Here is a 9,816-nt window from a genome sequence, read left to right as displayed (position 1 = left end):
AGGTTGCTGGTCACTCTTACTTTTAGAGTTTGAGTACTAGTGTCTATGACATGCAGACACATCCAGATGGTTGGCCGACACTGGTGACACCTCGTGAACTCAGCTGAGTCAGTCGATGAGGTGTCAGTGTGAATGTGACTTCACTGCACTGAATGAAGATTCAGTTCAGTCGAACATTAAGTTCTCTGTTAATATTTCAAGAAGTTTATCTTGCTGCTCAGCTCAGGGACAAATGTTGAAGCACATTCTGACTTAAGAGAGTTTTACCCTCTTTTTGTGGAGGTAAAGTTAAATTTAAGTAGGCTTCTTTCTACTTTTTAAACCATTCTTGAGTAAAATAAATGTTATGATGGAGGTCTAGATGAAAGTTTCAAAAATCTGACTTTAACTGTTACTATCAATTTTCCTCAAGAAAACAAAAAAATAGTAAACTCCTTAAATATTTTGGACTAAACCATTGCTTGGTTGCAAAACGCTTGGTCATTTAAATTTCCCTGCGTTTGTTGCCTCCCCAACCTTCAGTGTAACCTAAACGACACAGAAATGTCCAGCTCCATATTTTACTGAAAAATACATCTCTCCACACACCAAGTTTGGTTTAAGGATGGGGTTTGAAGTCTGTATTCACTTACACAGAAAATTAAATTCACTAAATTGAATTTATGATTTAACTAACCCATAGTTCTCGTCCACATTTGAATATCCCTTGAATCAAATCCCAAGAGGGTTACTCAATCTACATTTAGGAGCAGTGGAGCTGTCATAAATTTGTGATATGCTTGAAAAATACTCATGGATGTTATTTTGGAGACTAATATCATCATTTACTTCTTATTCATCTGTGAAGTATAAAAGCATTTAAAAGCAACTCTCGGTGAAAGCATCAATGGTGTACTAATGGAAGAACCAGACAGCAAGCGGTGTGGATCACCATAAAAAGGGTTTTTATTTTGTGAATGTACAGACATGTGGCGAGCTCTAACGATAGCGACGCAGCTGCAGGGTGTTGCGCCTCTTCCAGGCTGCACGGCGGGAGCCTCCGATGGTCAGGTGGAACTTGTGGCCCTTGCCCAAGCCGCGGCTCTTCTTTCCTGCAGACGTCAGGCCACGCATCTCTCTGTGCTTGTGCACAGCCTTTGTGATCCATTGGGTGTCTGGGTTGCGTCTGATGGCCTTGTGGAAGGTGTCGACCAGAATCACCTCGAAGAACTTGTAGGTGGAGTCCTCACCCACCCAGTAGGAGTTCAGCACTCGCAGGGCTCCGCAGTGACGCCCGGCACGCTCCTGGGGAACAAAAGTGAAGAAAAATCAGAGTGGAAAAAAAAAACATTACAAAGTCCTTTTCATTAAAACAGATAAACATATCAATGTAAGAAGGAATGCTCCTACTACAACTTCATGCTGTGCCAGTTCACAAAGAAACCAAAAAAAATACAAAAACTCACATTCGTGAACAAACTGTACAGGTCTGTAAACAGACAGCAAGGAGGGACTCAATCATCCCATACAGTTCTGTTTGTTTACTGCTCTCCTGACCTACTGTAGTTTGAATGCAGTAAATATATCTGACACCTTTTTATCATCAGATCAGATCTTTAACTTAAACACAACTGCTTGTTCATCCGCTTTCTCCACCTCTAAATGGATGTAATCTGTCTGCTGTTGGACATATATCTATAGTGGTACAGCATGGCTGAAAACACACACACAGCCTGAAATAACCTAATGTGTGAACGATCAGTAAAACGTGTCAGGGTGATACATAAAGTTGCTGCCTGCTTCATATTAATCTGGATTCAGAGCACCCTGAAAGATTCTCTTCTGCTGATGAATATTGAACAGGAAGTCAGAGCAGAAAATTACACATGCTGTTTTTCTGATGGTACTGACAGCAGACAGAGATAGATAAGAGCCCAGTCTTTAATTTACACACAACCCAAGAAAGTGGGTCACAGCATGGAAATGATACGGAGATTTCAAATTATTTGGTACCCCGGATGTAGCTCCCGCTGGTTTATCTGGTTGTTTGTTTGAAGCTGGAGAGTGTTTATGTCCTGATGTGTGAGGCCTGAACATGTTCCCATTATAACACCTGTCGCATGAAACTGCTTCATATGTCCCCGTCATTCTCATTAGTACAGCATTAGTAGTTCATTAGAAGTAATTGTATTAACATGCAGGGGTCAAAATAACAAGAGGATACCACTGAGTTGACAAAAACCATGCCTAGCTTCAAAACACCTCTGGTGTAATGTGGTCCAGTGGCCTCAGTGCGTTCTCTCTTTATAACAACCCTTTATTAAAACAAACATCAAATACAGTTGAATTTTTGCAAAGCAGGTCTGAGCACACTTAAAGGTGTTATGGAGACATTTTTAAATCTAGTTTATGGAAGCAGGGTCTCAGTCCAGACATTATAACAACAAACTCAGATTTTTGCAGCAATGCAACAAAGTTTCCTCACACTGAAAAACTGGAAATGTGCAGCCAGTGCCAATTTTTTGATTTACAGTCCCAATAGACAACAAATGCTTAAGGCTTATCTGAATTTGTTTTAATGTCTTTCTGTTTTTAAATATTTGGATTTGGAGATTTCAGCTCTAAAAATTAAATTCAGGTATCCCATGTTTGGGTTAATTGTGATCCTAATTTGGAAAATGTTTAAAAGAAGGCCCTTAGACCCAGCTGTAAGAGTAGTGCAATGTCTCAAAGTCACTAACCAGATCTCTTAGATTCCTGTTCATTGTGTTAATATCTGCTGTGACAACTGATTACAGCGACATTAAACCTTCACAGTTTCTACGTCTCACTACTGGGCAGAAAACACACTCAGTTGTTTCAACAAGCATTTAAGTCATAAAAGACAAACTCACCTCAGCGGTGGACTGCAGACTGCGGGCAAACTTGATCTGGTTGACACCATGGTGCACTGGCTTGCCGTAGGTGGCACCCTTGGGCACGGGGCGTTTACGGCCTCCACGACGCACACGGATACGATAGATTACGTATCCTGATTAAATCCAAACACAAGCCGTGTTAACAAACCGTCAAACAACAGATCAGACATATACAGCTCAAACTCTAAACCCCCCCACTCACCCTGCTTGGCCTTGTAGCCCAGCCTGCGAGCCTTGTCAGGTCTGGTGGGTCGGGGAGCGCGGTGGAGGTTGGACAGCTGACGGTACTGCCAGCAGCGGACGCGGAGCAGGAAGCGCATCACGTCGGACTGCTTCTTGCGCCATAACTCCTGCATATATCTATATGCTCCCATGTTGACTTATCTGAAAGAGGAAAATAAACAAAGATGAAAACTCTGCACCACAGGTCACACTAACAAAAACATGATGCAATAACTGAAAAACAGTGCCACTACTGGCTCTATAACCTATGAATGTTAAAATCTTGTTCCTTTGATTTTATCAAGTCAGTACGTGAGCTCATAAATGTAAAGGTGCAATTATTGCAAAGACTGAAAGTAGGCAAACATCCAAAGATATGGGATGTATGGCTGCTGAAGCTTGGTGATGATGGTGATGTAAATGCTTGAAATATGGTGCTACACGGTGAACCAATCACAGGGCTTACAGTCTGTGCTTTTAGCAGCTAGTTACAAGCTTCATCTTGCAAAAGAACACAAACCACTTAGATAAGTTGAAGCCTATAATTTAACAATAAGATAATGTTGCTTTCACATTAGCACAAGTGTAAATGCATCACACTGAGAGTTCTGGCCATGAGCACTGAGTAGGCACACTGTACACACAGGAAAACACACGACTCTTTTAGCAGTTTTCAAAGCCTCAATATTACAGTCTGTCAGGTACTATTAACTAATACACAGTTATAAATCCAGGAAATAAAGAAAACAATGGCACTTCACTGTTCAATTACCAGTTAGATCATATACATACTGTTCTCATGCAGAAGATGTAAAGGATAATTCTCCATGCTCTGAATAGAGTTAACAAGTGACACAGCTAGCATGCTACAGCTTATCGCATATCCATTAACCGGCTACTACAAACTTTCCCTACAATACGCTGACTATAAAATGTAAAATAAGAACAGACAGGAACGTAATCGCCGGGAGAAAAACGCGAAACAATATATAGTTTAAATAAGTATCACGACAGCATGGCAACACCACATTGGTACTCTTATACAGCTATCGATGCTAACGATGCTAATGGCTCCCGGCTCGCCTGCATCTCATCAGCTAAACAGCATTTATCTGCATTTAAAACCACGACATCAAACAAATACTGAGGGTTATAAGATCATCTGTAACACTTTTATCACTACAGAATGTGAAACATACAGATGGCTGTATAAACTGAGTGATTTTAATGGATTGAGTTTAGTATGAAGGTACAGAAATACTCGCTTACATGATGGCGTACCAGCCGGAAAGAGAGAGGAAAAGTACCCAGCATGCCTTATGAAAACGGCAGTGACGATTTTCCTGTGTCGTGCTCATGGGAAATGTAGTGTATTCTCAAAATTTCTGTATTCACGTTTCAGTCGTGCTTCAAATTCCTGTATTTTATACAATATGCGGTTTAAGTTACTACTAAACTATACTTTTGTTGTTGTTTTTTTAGAACCACAATTATAGTTTGAAGTATAGTATTTTTGGATCACACTAAAAATCTCATGGATTGTTAAACTGTGTATAGAACAGATTGAAATAAATCTACACAAACAGGATGATAAGCAGCAGGACTGATAACAACTACAGTAATAACATTCATATTAAATAGATACAACTTTAGGAAAGGTAAGTGTCATATTGTCATTTAATTTTACTTTGCGATTAATTGTAGGTGTTATTTCATCCACTTTTATTATCACGTGAACCTTACCCTAGCTTAAAAACAAGCACATATTCAATTAATTAAAAATAATAATAATTAAAAAAAATATATATAGCGTCTGCGTGAGTGAACGCTGTCATATTCGCATGCGCAATAACAGCCAGAAAGTAAACGCAAAGCTGCAGGATGGATGGTCTGGGAATGATGCCACATTTAAAGACCTGATAGACGGACACTTCTCCACCTGAAGTAAGTGCAAAAACTAACTAGATGAAGCTATTAATTTAATAGTAATGTTTTATTTAATGGTTTCACTTTGATAGTGAATAAACGTGACGTAGAGTGTGTAGCTAGCCGGATAGCTCGTGAGGCTAAACACCAAAACGCTGTCATACTAAGCAAGAGCGAAAGTAAAGGTGAATCCGGTTTGTGGCGATGTTAAAGAAGCTGTTCTCCGTTTTAATCTCGCAATAACAATTTTCATTTATGCCAGAGCAGGCTGAAAACATTGTGACTCATGGTGTTCATGTAACACAGGCACGAAATGGGGAAAGGCTGTAAAGTTGTAGTGTGTGGCCAGGCAGCAGTTGGAAAAACTGCCATCCTGGAGCAGTTACTGTACGGAAATCACACTGTAGGTAAGGACTGCACCAGAAACGATCATAATCATAAGGAAATAACACTTCTCACTGAGATTAACTTTTCCTGTCGTGCTCAGTTTCTTTGTTGACTCTTTCACATGTTTGTATGTGTCAGGCTCAGAGTCCAATGAGACCCAGGAGGATGTGTATGTGGCCTCAGTGGAGACTGACCGAGGTGTGAAGGAGCAGCTGAGGCTTTATGACACCAAAGGCCTTCATGATGGACAGGACCTGCCCAAACACTACTACACCGTGGCAGATGGTTTTGTGCTCGTCTACAGCGTCGATAGTGTGGAGTCTTTCAAGAAGGTGGACATACTGAAGAAGGAAATCGACAAGTCCAGAGATAAGAAAGAGGTGTGGCTTGTTCAGAGTGTGCTTTACACGTCATTTATTGCATTTACAGCTTCTTCTTATTGCAGAGAATGTTGAACAGCCCAGTCATAAAATATGGTGCTGCATTTAGAGTTGTCAAACCTCCAAAAAACCTTCAGTGTAATTAAAGGCATTGGAAACATACGGTTTGATCAACAGCATGGACTGCATTTTATGTGCAGTCAGCTGTAGAGCTGTGCCTCGACTGTTTCCTAGAAGCTAAATGAAGGGCCACCCTTGACCACTGTGGGCCCCAAGCAGAATTTGGCATTAAATGAATAGTGCTGCAGAAAAATAGCTGGATTTCCTTCCTGAGACTAAACACAGAGCTTCTTTCCTGCCTCGTGAGTTGCTGAGATCTATATGCTGACGCATCCTCCTCAGCCAGCTTCGAGTCAAGCATTAGCTTCCTTCTGTTTCTCTTTCCCTTGGCTGTTACTGGCTCCCAACTCAAAGTGCCTTATGCTGGCCATCTCTTCAGTGCTCCAGCAGCTCTGACTGGTCAGAGGCTGATTGATCATTGCAGTGATGCAGACTTGATGAGACCCAAAACTCAGCAGTGTTCCAATCCATAGGGAGTGGCGTCTATAGTGAAATCTTTCTGTCATGGATGATGTTGCAGTGTAATGACCAATCACAAGCACTCTTACACACACACCAGTATCATTGTAAATGGGAACTTTACAGCTTTTAAAGCAGGTTAACGGTGTATGTGTTTGTTGTCGTAAGTTAAAAATGTGTCTTGGACTTGATGGATTTTACATGTCTGAAAACAAGGATGAGAGCGCATCTTTTGTGTCCACAGGTGACTGTAATAGTACTGGGGAATAAGACAGACCTGCGGGAGCGTCGTCAGGTGGACCAGGAGGTGGCGCAGCAGTGGGCTCGAGGAGAGAAGGTGAAGCTGTGGGAGGTGAGCGTCACTGAAAGAAACACTCTCATCGAACCGTTCACCCAGCTGACCAGCCGCCTCACGCAGCCTCAGAGCAAGTCTTCCTTCCCCCTGCCGGGGCGCAAAAGCAAAGGCACCCCCTCCAACGACATTTGAAGCTCTGAAGACACCCCCATATGCACACATGCAGACACACACTCCTCTGTGCTTCTGTTAGCAGGCTGCATTCACCTCAAATGGGTAAAACCGAAAGGACAACATGTATTTATGTTCAGTCAGCATGACTTCTTTGGAATTAAGACTCAAATTCATTTTTTTTCTGTTTTCCACTGAGTTAGATAGGATCACTGTGTCTGAATGCTGGGAGCAAAGATGAAGTCAGAATGAAGTTAACCTAGCTCATCGCAGGGTCTTGAAGAAGTGATAAAGCTGGGCACAAGATGCCAACCAGCACATACAAAGCCCAATTACGGAAACTCAAATCTAAAAAAAAAAAAACAGATGTCTGTTTCACAAACTGACATATACAGCCAGTATGCAAGCAAAGGTTTCTTCTTGTCTGTGCAGGCCTGAGGGGAGCAAACCTGGCAACCTCATATTGAAGAAAATTCTTCTTAAGTTTAGTATTTTTTGTGTTTGCTTTTTTATTTTTTAGAAAAAAAAAATGCTGGTACCAGAGGAAGAAATGTTTCTGAACTATTTGAAGTTGTCAGTTTCAGTTCTTTCATACCTGCACAGAGACCAGAACTAAAACCTTTGACCGTTAACTGGATCAGTATGACCTGTGTGTGCTATGGCCGTACAGAGTTCCTGTGTGAACAGATTAAATTTTGCTTGTTCAAATTTTTCTTGAAAATATTTATATATTTGTTTGCACTTTTGAACGTCGGACCACAACCACATCCTGACTCTTGCTCTGAACTTCACACAGACATGAGGTTGACATTTTACCTTCCTCTCTGTACCTGGTCACCTACATTTGAAAGCCAAATCTGTTACTACCAGTTTCTGTTGAGTGCTTTGACATTTCAGCTTGCATCACATTTCCTTCAGTTTGAAAAAGTAGCATTTAAATATATTCTGTTTTGGTCATTCCAAGTGAAGATTTAGCTTGTCACTTAGCATAAAATTTGACTTAGTCTTGGGCTCAACATTTACTCATTCTTTTACCCGCAGCTGTGAAACTGGCTGTAATAACTGCAAAGTAATGCTTGTGAGACAGTGCACCTGATGAACGTACACCCTCTAAAAGTTCTCGTTATTGTCACTAATTGGCTCTGATTGTTGGTCTAGGTGTTTGGCAGCATGGCAGAAAGAATCCGAGATGATCCTGTTTGGTGAAGAGAGATGATTTTTTGAACCAAGACACACTTGTTACAAAACTCTCTTTGGCGCCCCAGACTCAGTTGTCCAAAACAGCAATTTTACTCGAAAGAATATAGGAGCTGCTGTTCTACCACTGCCTTGATTGGTTAGCTAGTTTGTGTTTTTTTTTGTGTCACATAATTATTGTAAAAAATGCTGGGTCAGACTCCAGCACAATATTTCTGTGATACAGAAAAACCCAATCAAACTTACCGATCAAGTCAGCGGTAGACCAACAACTCCTGGATTCTTCTTGGTGAAAATGGTGTGATCGTCATTGAGTCTGGTGGTTTTAAAGAGGTTGGTGTGAATTTGTTTCTGGCTAAATAAAATAAACTCTTCTCAACCAAAAAGTTTGATCTTTGTACAAATTATATCTGTCATGTTGTCTGACACTTGGAGTAACAATCTGAGCCTGTTGGTGGTGAAAACGAAAATATTTAAAGGATGTCCTTTGATGGGGGGTACTGTCCAACAAGTATTGCTTTGCAGGTGTCATAGCCGTTTTATGGACACTGGTTGAAGAATTGCATTTAGATCCTAAATTATGGTAAAACAGAACCTAGACCTCAAAAAGCAGTTTAATCACTTAAACTGTGTATTTGGACTATTTCAGCCTGTTATTTAGCCCATATGTTTTTTTCCCTTTAACTATGGGCCTCATTTCAAACACTGAAGGAAGTGGTTTCTTCGTGAGAAGTATTCACAGGGTTAACAACCTGACCTGTATTTTTTTAGCACACATACCAGCATGTGATCGGTATTTTTACTTCAGACTCAGAAAACAGGAACTGTGTAGTAACTGTGTTGTAAGCAGTCATTATAGAGGTTTCAAAGAGGAACCTTGCATAAGGTAATGTGATTTCCCATCTGATGTGAATGCAGCATAAATCTTTAGTCCTCCTTCAGGACTCAGCTAGCCTTCGTCCAGCCCATCTCATGTATTAAGTATGGCCTGGCAGCAATAATACTCATGGTACTGCCTTCAGTTTGATGTAAGGTTTCATTATGTTAAGTCTCGCGTTAGTTGCACTCTTGTGTTGTCCAGCAGGGCTGCTAGCTAAAGCGCTGTGTTAGCCTTTCTAACAGTAGAAATGTCCGTGTGAGAGGAAATATTTATTTTTTAACTAATTTATTTTTGTCACTTTAATGAGCCACATTCCTTGACTTGTGAAAATGGTGAATCAATGTGGAGGATGATCTTTGCTGTTTTCTGTCCTTAATGTTTGGAAGTAATAACATCCAAAGGAGAATTGTAGTATGTTAAAATCTGGACCTTATTTTTAAAGAGTGGTTGGTACGAGAGTTTGGTGAATGTTCCAGAAGTCAGCAGTGCACCAGACTGTAACAGCTACAGTGTAATCAATGTGGATGAATGTGCTCAATCAAAGTATCTCCACATAAAGTGTTTGTTTTAGCCATTGACAGACTCTGATTGCTAATTGTGTTGTCAGTCAAAATGACAGGAAACATCCCTCTCAAAAACAAACTTTGAAAAAAAATGATGTAGGACAAGAACCAAAGTCAGCTGATCTACTCCTGGCTTTAAAGCCACCACACTCCATTATCAAAAACAGACATTTTACCTAGAGGATCAGGGAGTTGCTGTTCCACAGCTGCCTCGATTGGTTAGCGGGTTTGTGCTTTTCTGTGTTACAAAAATATTGTAAAACGGTTGGATCAATTACAACCCAATGTTTTTATAACAGGAAAGAACACATTCAAGCTT

The 9,816-nt window shown here is 40.6% G+C and overlaps 2 protein-coding genes across 2 annotated transcripts; one reads left to right on the top strand and one right to left on the bottom strand.

Moving 5' to 3' along the window:
- Positions 1 to 927: 927 nt before the first annotated feature.
- Positions 928 to 4,478, bottom strand: rpl15 (ribosomal protein L15). The gene is made up of 4 exons (XM_074686788.1): positions 4,389 to 4,478; positions 3,100 to 3,281; positions 2,874 to 3,010; positions 928 to 1,284 (listed from the first exon to the last, which is right to left on the bottom strand). Exons 2-4 carry the CDS (start codon positions 3,269 to 3,271, stop codon positions 979 to 981), a joined length of 615 nt encoding a protein of 204 aa, XP_074542889.1. The 5' UTR covers positions 3,272 to 3,281; positions 4,389 to 4,478; the 3' UTR covers positions 928 to 978.
- Positions 4,479 to 4,945: 467 nt separating this feature from the next.
- On the top strand, positions 4,946 to 7,226 carry nkiras1 (NFKB inhibitor interacting Ras-like 1). Its single transcript, XM_074686279.1, has 4 exons — positions 4,946 to 5,063; positions 5,352 to 5,452; positions 5,571 to 5,812; positions 6,636 to 7,226. The coding sequence occupies exons 2-4, from the start codon at positions 5,359 to 5,361 to the stop codon at positions 6,876 to 6,878; spliced, it is 579 nt and encodes a 192-aa protein (XP_074542380.1). The 5' UTR covers positions 4,946 to 5,063; positions 5,352 to 5,358; the 3' UTR covers positions 6,879 to 7,226.
- Positions 7,227 to 9,816: the final 2,590 nt, after the last annotated feature.

This window comes from Halichoeres trimaculatus, unplaced genomic scaffold, assembly GCF_033239565.1.
Source record: "Halichoeres trimaculatus isolate MK-OKI-2021-1 unplaced genomic scaffold, fHalTri1.1 fHalTri1_scaffold_14, whole genome shotgun sequence".
Classification (NCBI taxonomy): Eukaryota; Metazoa; Chordata; class Actinopteri; order Labriformes; family Labridae; genus Halichoeres; species Halichoeres trimaculatus.
The sequence above is the reverse complement of the archived record's forward strand: the minus strand, read 5'-3'. Positions and strand labels throughout refer to the sequence as shown.

Coding starts and splice junctions, on each gene's coding strand:
- rpl15 (XM_074686788.1), bottom strand. CDS start 3,271: ATGGGAGCATATAGATATATGCAGGAGTTATGGCGCAAGAAGCAGTCC. Junction 3,011..3,099: donor GGGCTACAAGGCCAAGCAGG/GTGAGTGGGGGG, acceptor GGATTTAATCAG/GATACGTAATCTATCGTATC. Junction 1,285..2,873: donor GTCTGCAGTCCACCGCTGAG/GTGAGTTTGTCT, acceptor TTTGTTCCCCAG/GAGCGTGCCGGGCGTCACTG.
- nkiras1 (XM_074686279.1), top strand. CDS start 5,359: ATGGGGAAAGGCTGTAAAGTTGTAGTGTGTGGCCAGGCAGCAGTTGGA. Junction 5,453..5,570: donor GTACGGAAATCACACTGTAG/GTAAGGACTGCA, acceptor TGTATGTGTCAG/GCTCAGAGTCCAATGAGACC. Junction 5,813..6,635: donor AGTCCAGAGATAAGAAAGAG/GTGTGGCTTGTT, acceptor TTGTGTCCACAG/GTGACTGTAATAGTACTGGG.